Source organism: Protopterus annectens, chromosome 12.part0, assembly GCF_019279795.1.
Source record: "Protopterus annectens isolate FY-2018-M chromosome 12.part0, PAN1.0, whole genome shotgun sequence".
Taxonomy (NCBI): Eukaryota; Metazoa; Chordata; order Ceratodontiformes; family Protopteridae; genus Protopterus; species Protopterus annectens.
The window spans coordinates 506,693,675-506,714,424 of record NC_056746.1 but is presented as its reverse complement, the minus strand read 5'-3'; the positions used below and the strand labels follow the sequence as shown (position 1 = coordinate 506,714,424).

The following is a 20,750-nucleotide window of genomic DNA, read 5'->3' as shown; positions in this document are numbered from 1 at the left end:
AGAATTACATATGCCAAGGTTAGAGGTAGACAAGGCTCAATTAGGATAGGAGGAGATAAGAAAAAAATTGTGATGTATAACCAATCTACAGGAAAGTCCCCAGGAATAGATGGTATTCCTGTCGAAGTTTGGAAGCTAGGAGAAAAAAACTGATAAAGACATGGAAGGTTTTAACAGTATCTTAAGAGGAGGAGAAGTACCATTATCCTGAAAGAAAGCAGTGGTAACTGTAATACTTAAAGAGGGTAAAGATCATCCAGGAAAAAAGAGGTCATTGTTCCCCTCTACTCAGCACTCATTAGACCCATTATAGAGTACAATGCCCATTTTGGAATGTACCTCACAAGACATCTGCAGCAGCAGCTGGAAAGGCCACAGAAGTACCTCACAAAGAGGATTACTGGCCTCAAACAGATGCCCTACACTGACCATCTCAAAAAACTCCAGCTTTACTCTGTAGCATATCGCCTACTCCGAGGAGATCTCTGCCTAACATATAAAACTATGTTAAACCCAGAGCTGTTGGACATGCTACACCTAATGAAATCCCAATCCCTCTGAGCTACATGCTCTAGGGATCTAAACCTTGTCACCACAATAAACAGAACATGCTGGAGGGATAGATTCCTGTTCCAGAGACTTCCTATACTCTGGAACAAGCTACCTATCTATGTCAAGCAAAGTTCCTCATTAGCACTCTTCAAGAAAAATCTTGATGAGTGGATGGGAACACCCCAGGGATCACTTCTGTGGCTCTGTTCGACAGGGGCACAGGAAATTAACTTTCATGGGTGGTGTAAGCCAGGGAACCTTGTTGGCTACACTTACTTAGGCCCTTGGGCCAATAGCCTAGTACCTACCTATGAATCTATGGATCATTTCAATCCTAAACCATGATTATAAAGTGTTCATGTTTATAATGGCTAAAGGAATGGCAAAAGTAATGCCAAAACTGATAGATATGGAGAAATGTGGTTTTGTGGAGGGGAGGCAAACATTTGACAACATTAACAGAATATTGATGATCCAGAGGGAAGCAGAATATAAGAAAATACCACTGTTGTTTGTGGGTCTTGCTGCAGAGAAAGTATTTGACAGAGTAAGCTGGGACTTAATGAGCAGGGCAATGGAAGCATTTGCCTTTCCTGACAAAATTATAAGGTTGATTAGGAGGATATATGAGGGATTGGAAACAAAAATTAAAGTGGGTTGGGTCCTCCGATAATTTCTGCTTAAGCAGAGTAACCAGGCAGGGGTGTCCTCTTTCTCTTTTATTATTTACATTATATTTGGAACCATTGGAAAAGAAAATAAGTGACTCAGAAAGTCAAAGATATCATTGGTATGGAAGTTAACAAAAGCTGGCTTTATTTGCAGATGATATTATTTTATACCTGACAAAACCAGAAAAAGATATTACAGTGCTATGGAACATTTTGAGACAGTTTCAGATCTTTTTGGGATACAAAATTAATGAAGCTAAAACAAAGGAAATAGCAGTGAATTATGTACCCACACATGAACTGGTTCAGAAATGCCTATATTTATGGGGACATGATACAATGACGTATTTAGGAATATTGATTTAAAGTGATTCTAGAGTGGCAGCTAAGGATATGTATGAAGAGACTAAACAAAAGCTAATACAAAAAGTAAGAAAATGGAAGCTTTTTTATGGATATGGATAGTAAGATGCAAGTAGTTAAAATGTTTTTAGACCATTTAGTCTTATACACAGGTCAGGCATATTTTTTATCATCTAGAGAAGTTGTGGGTAGCAATTAATAAAGAGCTGAAGGACATTATCTGGGAGGGGAAGACAGCAAGAGTCAAGCGGGATAAGTGGATTCTTCCAGTAGAACAGGGCAGACTGGGATTACCCAATTTGAAGGGGTATTTCAGAGCTACACAGTTAAGACTCCTTTACATAGCACAAGCAGAAAACTATAATTCAAAGTGGAAAGGGATGATGATGAAACAGGGGGGGAATCTCAAGAAACAAGGAGAGACTGGGATTTTGGATGCAGGCCTTTAAGGAGTATAACAATAATCATACAGAATAGTATATCCATAAAGTAGCAGAAAGTATTCTAAGAACTAAACCAACATAGGAATGGAGAAATGAGATTCGGATGATAGGGATGACTGCAATTAGGGAAACAGACAATAGGTAAGAGAGGGATGGAATTTATTGGAGAAAACTGGCAAAGGAACCAAGCTATTGGGAGCAAATAACTAGAGAGGGAAAGATGATAGAATGGGAAGCTGCCAAGAATTTATTTGGACTGCAGGTTAGAGATTGCCTTCCCTATCAGGGACTGATATCAGAGTATAGACAAAGAGAAAGAAATAGGGAGGTTATAAATGAAAGACTAGCACTGGTAGAGCTTTTAACAGAATCTAGAAGCTGCCATTAAAAAAGGAATAATTAGTAGAGGATATATAATATTGCATGAGAACTCTAAGAATCACTTAGAGGAGGCTCAAAAGAATTGGGAAGAAAGATTGGATAAGCAATTCACAAAAAAAAAAAAAAAAATGGGAGGATATATGTATGTCTCCCAAATATTCAACAAAATCTAGAAGATTTAGGATTTTTGCTTGGAAATGTTTACATAGATATTTTTACACCCCAAACAGACTCCAGAGAGTTTTTCCTTAGATAGAAAGCAAATGTTGGAGGTGTGAAGGGGAAGAAAGAGGTAGTTGGGAACATATTTTCTGGGAGTGCGGTGAGTTGGCAGACTTTACGGATGCACTGTTGGAAATGCTGGGTGGGCAGATTGGTCTGACAAAGGAGAGAAGTAACTATAGAACAGAAAAAATGTACATTTTCAGGAACAGTAAATTTTGATGAGCAAAAAAAACATTTTAAGTAAAATATAGTCCAAGAAAATTTGATAGATTGGATGAGCAGCAGCAGCATGATATTTTAGAAGTAGCTTATACCTCGGTAGCAAAATAGTAAAAGAGGAAGTTAGTGAAATAGTAGGAATAAGCAGTTAGAGGGTAGAGGAGGTGCTAAGAAGTGAAAATGGTATAGTTATATAGTTAATGACATTTCTGAGGTAAGGAGCATCATGGGTTAGAAATCAGTGAGGTTATTTGAAATAGGTTAAGAGAAAACTGAGGGGAAATTTTTAGCCAGATGAGTTAGGAGCAGAGCCAGCTTTGGTTTAGATGCATAAGAAGGGTTTTAAATATGCTAACCTAATTTATCTTTTTAAGTGAGAAGGAAGGTTGTTCCAGGATTTTGACACATCATGTGAATACAGAAAGTCACAGGCTATTTTGAATGAGTTAATGATAGTAGAAGTTTGCTACTAGAATGAAGGTCTGTGGTTGAAGGAGTAGTAATATAGAATGTTTTACATGGGCACTTATCAGGATAATATAGGAGATTATGGGCAGTGATTAGCTGTATGTAAGTAAGATTGTTTTGGACTTTAACTGTTTTAGTGCTATACAGTAATGTGTTCTGTTAGGAAAGTTTGTTAAAAACATAACTGCTTTGTAGTAGCAAGAGGCCAGTTTAGCTTTATGGGCAGTACCGATGCTAGTAAGAATGGGAAAGCATAAAGTAGTGAAGAAAGAAAATAGGTTGATGATAAGGCAATGCAATAAAGAAGAGCAAGTTAAATATTAAATAGTTGCCATTATGTTAATCTCAGAATTCTAACCCAACAATGATATTATTTTATTTCTTAAAATCATTTGCTTCCAATGTCAAAAGTGCTGCACCCACACCTTCCTCACTTGGTAAATACGGTCTACTTAATAGACTGAAAAACAAAACACCACTGTTTCCTTCTTTGAAATCTAAAATGTGCTACAACAAGATTATCATCATATCAACTATTTAATACTGAACTTGAGTGTTTTAAAGATAACATGTTCATTATATTTAAATATATTATTGTATTTACAAAGGAAATAGAGTATTGTACATTTTAAATTGTTAATTTATTAATAAAATAATTTTGAAGCATATTTAATAATGCAAATAAACCAGAGTGACACAGCCAATGAAGTCAAATGGCAGAGGTACTAGATTGTTTTGAAGACTAAATCTCTACTTTATAGCACACCTAGAATTTTGTTTGCTGTTTTTGAAGTTCAGTTCAGACTTATTTGTTATGAAACTACGGTAATCCTTGCAGGATGTGACAGGATTTGTAAACATGCAGGAAACCATGCAAAGCCAGGTCATTTGGGACCTTGTAGGCAAAGTAAGGTCTGTGTAAGACAGAAAGAGAGAGATAGAGCCTTAAGGAATTCTGCTTAGCTCATGAAACTCAGGCCCCAATCTTCTTAGTGGGAAAATGGGGTTCTTCAAGTTGGATAATATGTTTGGACAGATGCATGCCAGAGGGAGCATTATATTTTGCTATTGACATAAGGGAGATGAAGAGAGGGGATAATAACTTCCCTGGACTTAGAAGATATTTCCTTTGTATTCAGCTGGACTACGTAGAAGGATTTTCTAATGACAATAATACATGGTGGCTGAAGGCAAGGTCCTTGTCTACAAAAGTACCCAAGTCCTTAATAACTATGTCTCTTTTGAGAGAGCTGTGTCATTGTGCTCACATTTTTCAAAAGCCATGATACTACACTTTTTAGTATGTAGCTGTAGATCCTGATCTGGGCACCACAGATATGTACAGCTTAGGCTCTCTCAGATGATACAGGAGCGCTTTGGAGAGTTGATGAATGCTCCAAGTTTGTAGTCATCTGCAAACTTGGTCAGTCAAAGACCCTGAGAGACAGCTTTTAACATCAAAGAAGTAAATACCAAAAGGCAGTGGCCCTTGTAGTGAGCCCTTGAGAACCTCTTTAGTAAAAACACTTTTAGAGAAGAGAATGCCTCCAGTCTTAATTAATGGGATTTTGTCTGTGAGTCAGTTTGCTATCCACTGGGTTACATAATAGCTTGGTAAGTTTGTTGATAATGTCTGAATGCAGAATGGTATTGAAGGTCTTGGCTAGGTCAAGATAAGTAGTGTGTACCAATTTGCCCTCATCTAATGCCTCAATGATTTTTTTGCAAAGAAATATATTAGGTTAAGCAAATAGGATCTTTCTTCAACAAATCCAAACTGGTTTGGGTTGAAGGATTGTGAGCTAATAATATCTTTGTTTATGAGTTCCACAATAATGTGTTCTACTGCTTTACAGGTAATGTGAACATGACTTTTATACTTTCTTTCTATAAAAAACGTAATAAATATTTGAATTTAACTAAAGACAAATTGTAGGTGCTAAATTCACTTAAATCTAATTTTAATATTGTGATACATTCAGCTGACAAAGGCAGAACTATTGTAGTAAGGGATGATGTTAATTATTGTAATTCCATGTATATGTTAAGTGATACTTATATATCCTTGAATAAGGATGAAGTTGATAGGATTATTTATAAGGTTAAAGTATCTGCATATCATACCTCTCATCCTCTTAGCACAAGATGTCGGGACAAAACCAAAAATAATTGTGGGACAAATGTACAAAAAATAGGGACATATTTTAAATATTGCTCTTATAAACTTAGAAAGTTGCCGGTACAAAAGATATTGTATTAGCATTAATTTTCTGAAAGATATGAAGTCTGACACTCAAATGTCTGTCATTATTTAGTGACTTTAACCCTCAATGAATTGCATGAAAAACACAAATTTTATGAGGAACAGACCAAAAACATGTGACAAAAATCTGGACATCCTGAAAAAATCTGGAGAGTTGAGTTGTGTGTCGTATATGAGTTATTTTTAAATTCTAGTATAACATCAGACATGTTTGAATATTTTCCCATTGTTAAACCTGTTTACCAGTCATTTATGGTCTACATAAAATTCTTAAATATTTCTTAGACCCTGCATTGCAGATGATTGTTTCAGGCTGAGGCAAGTTTGGTTAACTGAACCTATTTTGGTTTATGTAGAATAGATTTTAAGACCATATTTGAGTGTTGTTGGGCATATTGTTAATGACACAGGTGATTTTGCTAGGATATTGGGTAAATGGTATAGTTGTGATCCTAACATTACTTTAATGTTTGTTATGATGGATGTAAAGTCACTTTTTACATCAACTCTTAATGAAGAAGGTATAAATTATATTAGGTATATGCCTGGCAAATCACCAGTAAATTCTAGTAGTTATATAAACACCATTTGCAATTTATTGGAACTAGTGCTTGAGAATAATGTATTATATTTTTGTAATGATACTTATCTTCAAACAATGGGCATAGTGATAGGTGTCTTGAACTCAAACACTTATGCAAATCTTGTAATGTTTGACTGGTAGACCAGAGTTTTTTAAAAATTGAAACATATAATAAGTATGTTTTATTTTATGCCATATTTGTTGATGATGTTTTTATGTTATGGAGTTCCAATGAAATTGAATTGGACCATTGACTACTAAGATATTTAATAAAGTTGTTAAAAGGAATAATTACCTTCATTGAAGGAGTATGCATCCTAATTATGTTTATAAGAATATTTTGAAGGGGCAATGTTGTTGATTATCTGGCCTCACCACTAATTATCCTCATTGACTTCAACCTACACATACCTCCCACTAATTAACACACTCCTCCCACTAATTCCCACACACATACCTTTATAACCACTCAACATGTATGCAATCAACACCATCACCCTTGCACTACTAGCTATATCCTATCACCTCACCTGCTATCACATCACTCTTCCTACCACCATTACCACCCCATCAAAACATACATCCACCTACTCCACCTGCACCGAACATTATAGCCTACACATTCCCTCAAGTAGTCACCATCACAGCACAATCCCTCTAGCATCCATGGCACTTATCAAAACAACCACAAAATCACTCTCCACACATAAGTACATACACATTCTTGCTAAGCTATCAAAACTCCTTCACCATATCAGTCACCAGCTAAGATTAGCAGGTGACATACACCCTAATCCAGGCCCAAACCCTGACACACATTCCCCCTCCTCTCCACCCCCCATCCAATAACTCAACCTTACTCTCTAGACCAAAGAATAGCCTACTTTTCCTGAACTTAAACATATATAGCATTAATAATAAAATAAATCTACTACAAACTCTAATAGACACCTATTCCCCAAATCTACTATCCCTAACCAAACTTGGTCAAAACCTATTACTCCCGACAGTGAATTCCTTCCCCCAGACTATAATGTAATATGTAATGATAGACTTTTCAGAAAAGGGGGTGGTGTAGCATTACTTTTTAAAAACAACCTAAAGGTTATACTCCCCCCTAATGCCCTCAAACTACTACTAGCCAAACTTGAACTAACTGACAAAAAATCTATAAATATTATAATAGGCTACATACCACCAGGCAATAACATCCCCACCCTAGTAGCCCTTTTACACTGGACCAATCAAAACCTACCCAAGAAACAATTATCCTAGGTGACTTTAACATAGACTGGCATACATGCTCTAGCTCCAACTCCTCCAACTTCATAAAGCTGTATAATTTCTCCCAAATCATTAACTCCAGTACAAGGCTAGGCTGCCTTACTCTCCTTTACTAACACTATCCTTCAGCATAAAAACAATGGCCATCTCTCCTCTGCTACTTTCCTAGACCTATCTAAAGCATTTGACATGGTCCCACACAAACAACTTATCTCTGTCCTCAATAAACTATCCTTCTCACAATCGGTCACCAACTGGTTTCAGAGTTACCTGTCTGACCGCCAACAATCCGTTGTATGGCAGAATGACATATCTCCCCAACTACCTGTCTCCATAGGGGTTCCCTAAGGATCCATCCTTGGACCCCTACTCTTCTCTGTTTACACCAATAATCTAGCCTCTGCCACCAAACATGGCACACTCATCCAATACGCAGATGACTCGACCATCATCTGCTCAGTCGAGTCCCTACCCAAACTGCAAAAAGTCACACAGAAAGCCTTTTCCTCTGTTGAAACATGGTTATCCGATGTCCAATTAATACTCAACCCAAACAAAACTAAACTACTCATCTTCCAACCCACCAAACATACTCAAAACAACTCTCACTTTAACATCACAGCAAAAGACAACACCACTATATACTCAACTGAACACATCAAATTGCTAGGAGTGGAAATAGGCAATAAACTAAAATTTGACATTCACATATCCATGACCATAAAAAAAGTCCACAAAAAACTAGGAGCATTATACAGAAATAAACAATTTCTCAACAAAGCAGCAAAGATTTCAATAGCAAATTCCCACCTTATCTCCACCCTACTTTATGCCTCTCCAATATATACCAACCTAAGGCAATGTGATCTAAACAAGCTAGAGACCTGCTGCAACAAAATCTCCAAATTTGCCACAGGGGCATCATACCATAGTCACCACTGTCTCTCACTTGCTGAACTGGGCTGGCTTGAACTCTCTCCCTTCCCTCAGTGGTATCAACTCTCACTCGCCCACAAACTAGTAAACCATCCACTAAATGTCCCATCCCTCCAGAATTTACTCCAACCCTATTGCACCACCAGACCACTAAGATCCAGCAACAAAAATCACTTGCAGATCACTAAAGCCAATAACTCTGCTGGTGAAGCACTATTCTCTTGCGCCATAGCCAAATTATGGAACTCACTCCCACCCACAATTACCTCCGTACCATCATGCACCCACTTCAAAACTTTACTAAAAGCGCACCTAAAAACATGCTGGCTATGCCCTTGCAACTCCCACTCTAATATCATCCACCCCATCCAACTACTACCTTTCTTTCCACTCCACTAACTACCTTGATTATAGCAAGCTCAGATGCTCATAAGCCTACTACTTATTATACAGCAGGAACTTCTCATTGTTACATTTGTTAATGCCTGTTATGTACTTCACAGATAAAGGTTCTAGTTGTCTACTGATGTACTATGTTCTTCATCTGTAAATATGTTGTAAGTAATTTCTATGTTAAATTGTTAATCGCTATGTAATCCAATGTAACTACTGTCTGTTTATTTTACTGTGGAGCTTTTCTCCCCGGGCCTCCGCTGAAAATGGACCCACATCCAGTCGGACACTCCCGGTCAACAAATTTAAATAAATAAATAAATAAATAAATAAAATAATAAAAGCAGGGAAAGCCTCCTAGACTGGACCCTAATAAACAATGACAATACATTATATCAAGCAGGTGTCCTACCAGACAACATCAATGACCACCAGCCCACCTTCCTACTAAAATTCAAATCCCACACCAACTCTGAACCTCCAACCCGGACCATTAGAAACAAAAGAAACTTTGACATAACAAAATTCAAACTTGAACTACAATACCAAAACTGGAATCTTCTAAAGATCCTCCCATTAGACCAAGCAGTTGAGATATTTAACATTACCTTCCTAAACATCTTAAACACCCATGCCCCTGCTCGCACAAGCAAACAAAAACTTAAAATAGCTCCCTGAATCACAAGTACCACTAAATCTATGATAGTCCAAAGAAATAGAGCCTGGCATCAGTGAAGAGCCAATAAAACCATAGCAACCAAACAAGAATTCCAAAAATTCAGAAACGAAACAAAAAAACTAATTTTACTAGTCAAAAGGAACTATTTTCTCAATTTGCAAAACAGGCACCAAAACAACCCCCAAAAGCTCTGGGCAGGGCTAAATACATTACTCCACCCAGGCAGACCAAGTACCCCAACACCAGCCACTGTAAAGGATAGCACTGACATTCCAGAAGCCTTTAATAGATTTTTCATAGAAACCATTTCAAAACTTGTTCATCAACAACCCACAACACCTACTACTAGCAACTCCAAGCCTACTACCAATATCAATTCCACCTTCCAATTCAAACCTATTCCCACAGATTTTATAAAAGACTATTAGGTAAACTCAAACCAACTAGCCTAGCTGCCAACAAGATTCCAGCCGAATACCTTCAAATAGCTGCTAATGAGATAGCATATCCAATATCAATTCTCCTGAACAGATCAATAACAGAAAGCAAAATTCCAAAAATCTGGAAAATAGCACATGTCACCCCACTACACAAAGGTGGGACCTGTACAGACCTTACCAACTATCGTCCTATTGCCATATTATCGCCACTTGCCAAAATATTAGAAAAATGTATTCACCAGCAACTTATGCAATACCTACTTAAAAAATAACTTCTCACTCCTACCCAACATGGATTTAGACCAGCCCACAGTACAACAACTGCCATCCTCTCTTTCACCAATCAACCAGAACCTAAATCTAGGCAATCTAACATCGGCCATATTTTTAGATCTATCAAAAGCCTTTGACATGGTCAACCATCCCAAACGTCTGGAGTCCGTCTCTGACCTTGGACTAGCTGCTACCTCACTAGCCTGGTTTCAAAATTACCTAATAGGTAGACAGCAAGCAGTCAGGTGGGATAACAAACTATCCACACTGCTCCCTATTACAACTGGAGTCCCACAAGGATCAATTTTAGGCCTACTATTGTTTTCCATATTCATCAACGATGTGAATAAGATCACCCAAGATGCAACTGTCATATTATATACGACTCAACACTAGTCTGTTTAGCCACCAACCCCTCACACTCCTTTCCACTACCCAACAAGTCTTCAAAACCACTGAAGCTTGGTTTCTCAGTAAAAACCTGTTACTGAACCCAAAAAAGACCAAATTACTAATTTTCAAAGCAAATAAATCCAACTTAGACACTGATTATTTCAGTATTACTTCTAGTGATGGTGCCATTATCTCTGCAGACTCCTACACAAAACTACTGGGTTTTACAATTGACAACAAACTGAAGTTTGACCTGCACATAAATCAAACCATCAAAAACATACACAGAAAACTAGGCAGTCTGTACAAAAATAAAACATACCTAAATCAACAGACTAAAATTACCATGGCTCAAACTCTGCTAATATCCACACTTCTATATGCTTCCTCCATCTTCACCAACCTATCCAAAACATAAATTAAAAAACTAGACACATATTACAATCAAATTGCCAGATTTGCCACAAATACTCCCTAATGGTCCCATCATTGTCACTCACTATACCAACTAAATTGGCTTGAGCTTCAAAATCTCATTACATTTCACTAACTAGTTTTCGCAAAAAACTCCTACTATATCCAGACAAAATACCAACATTATCTAATTTACTTAAAATACATGAAAACCCAAGACAACTACGTTCTAGTGACAGGACCTTAATTAAGATCACTAGATCCAACAACTCAGCAGGAGACTCCTTATTTCCTAACTACATAGGTAGAATCTGGAACTCACTGCCTCCTAATATTACCTCAGCAAACTCTGTCATTAAGTTTAAACACCTTCTTATCAATAGGCAATGCCTTCCCCCAGGTTGACCCTCTACACCTGCTTTTTCCCTCACGACTTTCTCTGTCAGCCTCCACATACTAATTTACCGCATGTACTACTATTCTTAATACGCAAACCTCATCTACTAGCAGTTCTACTGTACTCTTGATAATTCTATGGGCAGATCATACATACTCTCAAAATTTCAAGTAGAAATTACTGGTCATACAACTAACGTGCCCTGATACTACAATTTGGAGCTAAAATATTTCTTCTCTATGTATCTCTAAAATGTGCAGCCAAAATATTTTTTCTCTATGTACTTCTAAAATGTTATGTTTTGTACTTTGTCTCTGTATGTGTGAAATGACACTGTATATGTTTACTTGCCTTTGTATATTTACATACTGTGGAGCTTTTCTCCCCGGGCCTCTGCTGAAAATGGACATTTATCAGTCAGATTCACACGGTCAACAAATGTAAAATAAAATAAAATAAAATAAATTATGATGATATTAATAGAGAAGCTTTTGTGATGTCTAATGATTTTCTTGCATGTGGATAGAATCTGCATGACATTAATAAGGCTTTAAATGATGTGAAATATTTATGTGATAGTACTGTGTGCCCATATTTTAATGTTAATGAAGAAGCAACTATGTATAAAACAAGTACTGATGTAATTAATATTTTCAGTCATTACATTATGACATATACTAGTAATTGCAAATATATAATAAAATTCTGAAAAAAATTGAATGATCTTATTGACTTCACAAGATTTTCAAAGAATAGTAGAACCAGCTCTAAGAATTGTGTTTAAAAATAAATTAAATCTTTAAAAAGCAGCTATAATATAGAAAGTTATATAAAGACAGAAAAATAAATTTTTGCAAAGGGATAGTTTCATAAATTATCAGTTCATTTTAAAATTGATTACTTTATGCATTCTGTTACTAAGAAAGTTTTTTTTTTATTTTTCTCATTATGCTGACTGTGAATTTATGCACTTAATATATGTTGCTGTATGTTCAGAATGTACTGCATTTTATGTTGTTAAAACGAGTCTATATCATATGTTTGAAGTTTGAAAACTTTGAACGTTAAATAATCAAATTTAAATGTTTGAAGTTTCAAACATAGAACATATGATTAAAAAAAAAACCCCAAACCCAAAACTAACTGTTGTAGGATGGGGGGCAAGCCCCCCTGCACCCCCCACCCTCCGCTCTTTAAATATACCAACTCTGAGATCGCACTACAGTGCAGTAAGGAAAATCTTCCCTTTACCGCGTTATAGTGCGGTCTTGGAGTTGGTATATTTAAAGAGTGGGGGTTGTGGAGTGTGCAGGGGGGCTTGCCCCCTGCTTACAACAGTCGGGTAAGTTCCCTTTCTTTTTTTTTTTATATGTTCGATGTTTGAAATTTTGAACATTTAAATTCGATTATTTAATGTTCAAAGTTTTCAGACTTTGAACATATGATATAGACCCGTTAAAACCAACAGAAGACAGAGTAGTACAACATACATATGATATTAAGAAATCAAATTGCAGAAATGCTCTGGCAAATCATGTTATGGAGATGGGTGCTACACACACTTTCAAATTTTGTGTTTTATATTTTATATTTAATTGTATAAGGAAATATAATATTAATAGAGTGTTATGAGCATGAGTGGATGACTAGATTGAATGCATTATGTTCACCAGGTTTGAATGAATCTTGCCATTTAAAACTGGGATTGTGGCTGAGGGGCTTACATCATTGATCATGTGTTTTAATACAGTTAAGTATTTAAATGGCTAAATTCATACTTTTTGAAATACTAGAAAAAGCAGTGAAAGCTTGTATTATTTATTTATTCATTATATATGTTGCTGCTGTGAACTCTTGTTCTACTTTTTATACTTTACAGGTAAGGCTGGTAAGGCTTATTGGTGTATACTTGCCTGGATCAGTGCTGGGGCCACTTTTATGGAGGAGAGTGACAACTGCTGTTCTCCAAGTCTCTGGCATAAAACCAGTTGAAATGCTGAGGTTGAACTGACTCAGAAGTAATTTGGTAAGAAAGTGCTTTATATTGACTAGGAAACAGCCAGACACATTATCGGGACCCACAGAACAGTTTTTTTAGCCTTGGAGAGTGCCTTTAGGACTTGCGCCATGATGAAATGAAGAGGGGAAGCTTATCTGGCTGTGTAGGTGTTATTGTTATGTATCAGTTTTGTACAATGCTGAATATTGTTCCTAGGATTTCTAACATAATTGAAAGAAGCTTTATGGCTGTTCTTGATGGAGGTGGCAACATTCAGTTCATACTTAGCCTTGGTAGATTGTTTTCTGTGCTTATGTTCTTTGTTTAAACCTTTGAATTCACTTTTGGAGTATGAAGTTTTCACTTTATTTTTTTCAGGGCAAGGAGTTTTCTTTTCTGTTTGTTATATAGTTGTTTTATACTAGGGTTCTACCAGGGAGTTTGCGTCTAAACGTGTTAGACTGGGACTGATGTCACAATGCATGCATTGTGGTGTGAATAGAAATTATCTGCAAATATAGTGGTGCTGACTACTGGATCCTTAAGGAGAAGGAGGCTCTTAAACCACTTTATGTCATCGGCTAGCTGTAGCAGGTTTGTCTTGGGAAATCTCTGAAGACATTAAGGTTTGCGGGCAATTTGGGTTGAGCCCTTATGGTGGATACTATTTTATGGTGGTCAGATGTAAGCAATGATGGAATAACTATAGGAATATAATATAGTGAAGCTATATTTGTGATAACCAGGTCCAGCAAATTTGAATCCCAGGTAGGAAAGTGCACAACCTAGTCTAGAGAGTTTGCACTAATGAAATCTAAGAAGTGTTATACATATTTAATTGTAGTAATTTAAGTTTCCTAATTTATAGATGGATGGTTGAAATCCCTAAGAATAACAATATATATTTCAGTGATGATGGATTCTAGCTTGTCTAAGTATTAGGTGTCATACAGGGGTATCTATAGTCAGACAAAATACATTTAAGAGATCTTATTGATAACAGGATGTGGAGGAGTTTGAGGTTATCTTGCCATATAAGTTTTGATGTGTTGGAACTGCAGATGAATATGGCTATATCACCACCTGTACCAGAAACAGTCTCAGTACTTAACAAATGGTAGGTGTTGAATTACAGTAGGAGTGCGTGTTATCAGTACACTGGAATCAGATTTTAATGATAATACAGATGTCGTTATTTTCCTAGGACCAAGAAGGCAATTTCTTATTGAAGCTTCTTCTATATAATTCTGATTGGGTTTAGCTGGGCTAGTAGCTGGGGGACCTAAGCTTGACTAAAAAGGCACTATCATGTGCAGAAAGGCCATGAGGAAACATTTATAGGCCATCTTGGGCAAAACAGGTAGGAAGCAAAAATAAATGACCTTGTGTGGTAGAATTTGTTAATATAGTTCATTAAAGAATATAGATTTTTAACTATCTCTCTGATACTCTGCTTACATTTTCCACTCATTTTCTCACTCTATTTTAAATGTGTTTTAAGTAATAGCTATTGTACCCCCTTCAAATGACATCTATAACTAAGCCTTTGCTGAAGTCAATTACCTTTGGTTGATATTATGGAATACTTTTCAGTAAGGGTAGTGCATTGCTCAAGACTTGTATAAGCCTGAGACACATATTTGGAGAGCTACATCATGTTTTTTTCATGTAATCCAAGGATGTGTTTTTCAAATCTTTCATACTCATTTGTACAGTATCCATGTTGTATGCATACCTGAGATGAAGGAATTTTAGTACCCTAGTAACCTGTTGAATCCTGGCACCTGAGAGGCACCTACCCTTTGTTCAACCTGGTGGAAGGTGCATTTCTGCATCTCCATTTGCTGCCACCTATCTCTAGAACATTTCCACGTGCAGTGACATGCCCAAGTACCCCTAGGGGCTTCAGCTAGCCAGATGAGTGATCCCTTGTTTGGGGCGTTGGTGCTGGATGGTACCATACAATGCAAGTGATGAAATGCCTGTGTTATAGCTGAGGAATATCTTTGCAAGACCTATGTCTTGCAGGTCCTACTTGCAGACATTGAAAATAGGAACAAAGGCCCTGGAAATGTATGAACATCCAGCTAAAAATGTAGACACCTAATTAGCATCAAATTTGAATACCCAGTAGTGCACAACTCTTCCTACTTCAGTAGGAATGTGAGATACTACTTAAAATACATTTAAAAAAACAGTGACAAAATGAATGAAAAATGTAAGCGCATTATCAGATAGTGTAAAATCTATATTCTTTAATGAACTATATTGCCATATTCTACTACACAAGGTCATTTATTTTGATTCAGAGAAAGGGAGCTGCAAGATGTATGTTGTCTTTCTTAAAATTATTGCTGCCACTAGTATGTTGGTCATGTGGAGTGTTTTTCTGTGTACCAGATAGCTTTAAAAATTACATGATTTGAAGGGCTAAATTAACCCAGAAAATAGGGGCATTTATTTGACATTTCATTACTGGGGAAAGTCTGAATGGGGTCAAAATGTGACCATTTTCAGTGGAGGCCTGGGGTGAAAAGCTCCACAATCACAGGAATTAAAACATTACAGTGAGAGAAAAAATAGGGACATCCTGGGCAGAGGCAGATCTGCTGCAAAACAGAGAGGCAGTTGACAGGTCTGTTTCAAGGTAAAATGGTTTATTTATTTATTTATTGAGTAACATGTTGATATGAGGGGGTGTGGGTACTGTCAACTGCTTTATATTAGTGTGTATACCTTGCAGGAAACGCTGTAGCAAGTCCTGCCTAAACCCCGCCCACCATCGTCTATTCGTAGTTTATCCTTTTCCTCAATGTAGTGCGATTTTGGAGATGGTAAATTTAATTAGCATGGAGTGTAGGGGACACAGGAGGTGGGGGCTTGCCTACCTGCAAAAGCAAAGGAAAAAAATTAATTGAGCTATAACCGCAAATATTATTTTTCCCTTCGCTTTTTTTTGGGGGGGGGGGGGTGAGACCCCTGCACCCCCAACACCATGGGTAAAGTACGAATAGACAATGAATATTCTTACTGCATCAGCATGGCTATCAGCCATGCATGACTCCCAAACATCGAAACGTCCCTTTCACCCGTCCATCACTGAGGCCACGACCACTGCTGCGCAGAACAGCCTGCGCGGTACTACACTAATAAAAAGCCTCGTCAACCTGGAGGGTGCTGTCGCCAACCAATGGGTGGTAATAGGTTTCTAAGATAGGGTGATGCAGTAGGATGAACAACTATTGTATGTTGTGAAACTAAACATTCAAGAGACTCTATCAAGCGTAGCTCTCAACCAATCAGAGACAAATCTCAACAGCATCAGGGACAATCCAGAAATAATTAGGGAAACTTTTTAAATATTACCACTATTAACTTGAGGCATTGACAGAACGAAAGAATGTGAATTAATATACATATTTTTGAACTAAAAAGCCTTTAACTTTATTTACTAGTATTATTTATTAAGTGCAGTTCATCACCTTTTCTCCAAAATGCACCCGTTTTAAGAGGAATTAAGATCAAAATCAGGGACGTCCTTGAAAATTAGTGGCAGTTGATATAAAGCTGCACTCAACTACTCTGGAAAGAGGCAAGTCTACAAATGTTTCCTGATTGATATAATGTAATATACAGACCTACTGGATCACGTGGGTCTTATTCCTTTGGGATAGCTTATGTGGACTTTTTGAAAACGAGTATAATTTGCGAACATCACGTGTACATACATATTCATATGACTGTAAATACTTTTCGTTTGGAGAGCAGAAATGTATTGGTAGGTACAGATTTTCCAAAACAGCAAAGAACGCCGCGTTTTAAAAGACATTTAGACTCGATTTAAGGAGAAATATCCCCCCCGTTCAATAGTTGGCTGTTCCGTTTCTAAGGGAGACCGGGAAACAGTATGCGTGGTGTCAGTGTAAATGGAACAAAGCTGCTTAAGTGGTGGGGGAGACAATATTTATATATCTATACATATATGAGTTGTTGATTTTCATTCGTATGGAATGGAGAAAGCAGTACTGCTCTGAAGTTGAGTATTTACACAGGTAACTATAGACAAGGAAGTTGTTACGGACTAACACGTAAATCTTGGTAGTCTGGTTCGATACCCGATTCTTGAACTCCAGGGCAATGGTTTGTTTTCTAACGGTTGCCTGTTATAAAGGATATGTCATATGATGGGAAATAGCATAACTGTACTTTATTAAATGAGAAGTACATTGTAACTACTAATTTCTGTTAAGTAAACTATGTTAGCAAATGGTGTACATCGTCATGCAGTAGTAACTGGAAAGGAATATCTTAGTTGCGCACACCCCGGGTTACCTCACTGACTACTTACTCCAGCCGCAGCTTTAGTGTACTTTTTCTGCCAGTTTCTTGTTGCGCAGTATCTCTTGACAAGTGTCCCTGCTGCGTTTGCCTGAAAAATCGGTGAATTCCTCTTTAAATGTCTGCTTTTGAACAGTGAGAACTACAGTCAGCAAGCGGTACCAGATATAACCGCGATTTGTTTTTCAGTATATTTAAGCTAATTCTGATTTTCTTAACCCGTTCGGTATCAAAGCAAACAATACTAGTATTTAAAAAAGTTTAATTGACTCTTGAATTAACTGTTTAAGAGTTGCTATAAGCTATGCTTGTCGGCTAAATGAAATAACATATAGATTAGCGTGTTTATTCATTACTTAAACATCAGCAGCTGTAGTTTTAAGAACTGTGCATAATTTCACAATACCTTCCCTATCTAAGTTACGTGACCTTTAGAATTAATTGTTCACGTTTCAGGGTACTACTGCCAGTTAACCAATGATGTCAGACTGTATTCAGTTGAAGGGGAGCCGACATCATCCTTAACCTTCTCCACTTTAGAACTAGCTAGGTGGAAGTTAAGGGGTTTAGTCCCTCCACCCTACAAATATAATTAATGGAAGACACATTGCCTATATAGTTGCACTGGCATACAGTTGAACTTATTAAGTTATGCTGTCTGATTCATGGGGATAGGTTTTATAAACTAATGCCAAGAAATGCAACTGGTGGTTAAGAACACTGGACAGTGTTATGTGGACTCAGGATAGGGGTGTATCAATCAAATTCCATTTTGTACTACCAAGATCTTAGTGCTATCCCCCTTGTACACCACCTGCTAATTAAAATGGACACAGCTCTTTAAAAATGCTGCTCCCCCAAGCACTTAATAAATACAAGTAACATTTTCAACTGTTCCCTCTAAAGTATTAAAGGTATTGCATTTGAATTAGCAACATTGCATCTTTTGTTGGAGGCATTCATTTAGATAGTTGTAGACATAATATCACTTTAAAAAAGCCATATTGATATGTTGCTCAGAAAAAAATGTAGTCATTAGAGTACAAGGAGTATGCCTGGCTACACCCTTGACTTAGGAGCAGCCTTAGGTCAGCTGGTGTCCTAGGCAAAAGGGCTCCATGGTGCCCCTCACCATACCACCCGGTACCCCTATCCTGGTCTTCCTGCACCAAATAAATACTGGGAAAGTGCCCCTGCTAGAGCGGCACCCTAGGCGGCTGCCTAGTTGGCCAATGCCTAAGGCTGGCTATGTGTGGACTATATAAATGTAGAGTTTCTGTGAGCCTAATAATGCACCCCTCTGTCTGGCATTCTATTAAGGAACTGAATAGTGACAGAAACAAAGTTTAATTGTTTATTTTACACTCAGACTTGTAACTAGAGTATACTTGCAATGGTAATGATATCAAAGAGAAAATAATTGTTTTCTTAATGCTGTGATAGTTTCTATCCTGTAAATTGTATTATTTGTTTTATAATCAGTGGAAAAAAATACATAATGTATGTTCCAATAATTTTTGCAAGATGTGTTCTGTATTTTCAGAGGTGCTGAAAGCTATTGAAGGTGGGGTGGGCTGAGGGCAAGAAGGGCACTTAGTGATCGAAAAAGGGCAATTTTTTAAAGCTATTTACTATGATTTCAGAAGCATTTGTACGATGCAAGCCAAGTTGCATTAACAATGACAGCACAGTAATTTCTCACAAAATTACAATTGAAGCCATCTCATTGTCTTCCAGTGCCCCCCCCCCCCACACACGTACGTCTCAGGGATGATTGCTAGAATCATGCAATTCCACATAGCTTTCAGTATGACAATGTAGATCTGCCATGAAGAAATATACTGCATGAAGTACCATTCTTATTCAATACAAATTATCAGGACTTTGTATGAACTTCTTTCATTTATTTCATAATTTGTGTACCTTTACACAGGTCCAACTTTATAAAGAAAGTAAAAAAATAATAGGAAGATATCTGAGGGAAAAATCATAGCATTGCATATAAATCATAGCTACTAAGAGGTATGATGGGTACTTTGAAGTGTTAAGGCAAAGCATAAGGGTGTAGATAGCCATGGGTAATTCATTTAAAACCACATCTCCACATCCCTGGTCAGTAGTGGCTTACCACTCTGAAGGAAAAAGCAATATTTGCCCCATTAGTCAAATAATCTTTTTACTGAACAACTGGTTCTGAAAGCCCTGCATTATCTCAGTTGCCCCCTGCTTTCACTGAATGTCCTTAATTTTTGCCTCGCATTTCTGGCTTGTTCTCCATAAAATTTCAGCACATCTTTGATGATTACACTAGTTCTTAGGTTCCACTGTATTGGTGGTACCATTCCAAAATTTGCTGGAAAAAAATGTGATGTAAATATTATTGTTCCCTATTTTTGTACAGCCATGCGACATTCTCAAGCTGATTCCTAGTCCATGACATTATATTGATGTCTTACAGGGCTGTCAGCTGAGACATGCTTGGGTCCACTTCTGTGCTTATAATTTGGTTTATGTTGTATACTTAAGTGTTAATAACATATGCATATGTTTTATTTATTCACCATCATATATCTATATATTGTACATGGAATCTTTGTCAAATGTGTTAATGACAGCATATTTTTTCTAAGAGCATTTCTTGCTTGTTTTATTTTTGCCATACTGGACTGGGTCATGAATTAAAAGGACAAGTTCACTAACCCAGTTAACAAAGTATAAATAAATAAATAAATACATAGATAAATAAAATTACACTGTCTACCTAATGACAGGCATCTAAGCTTCAGACTTCATTAGAGAAATCATGCTGATGTTAAACTTGATCATACAAGTTTCTGTAAATATCAGAGTAATATTTAAACACCACTCTGACTGTGGGTCTTTCCCACTCCATTTTTTGTGTTGTGTCTCTTATTCTTGCCCTAAAAGATAGAGAGCTAGGAACACACCTCTGAGGTGTACCTTATTATGAGGAATGTTCCTTATTTTGGGGTGTAAAAATTCATGTTCCTCACAGTTCCACACTAAAAGGGTCTG

At 37.0% G+C, this 20,750-nt stretch overlaps 1 protein-coding gene across 2 annotated transcripts in view; it reads left to right on the top strand.

Moving 5' to 3' along the window:
* Positions 1–17,265: 17,265 nt before the first annotated feature.
* VWA3A (von Willebrand factor A domain containing 3A) overlaps positions 17,266–20,750 on the top strand; it is a 2,208,650-nt gene continuing 2,205,165 nt past the window's right edge. For both annotated transcript variants that reach the window (XM_044089639.1, XM_044089638.1), the window contains exon 1: positions 17,266–17,428. In XM_044089639.1, coding sequence (XP_043945574.1) covers positions 17,382–17,428 — 47 coding nt within the window. In that variant the 5' untranslated portion in view covers positions 17,266–17,381. The remainder of the gene's footprint in view (positions 17,429–20,750) is intronic.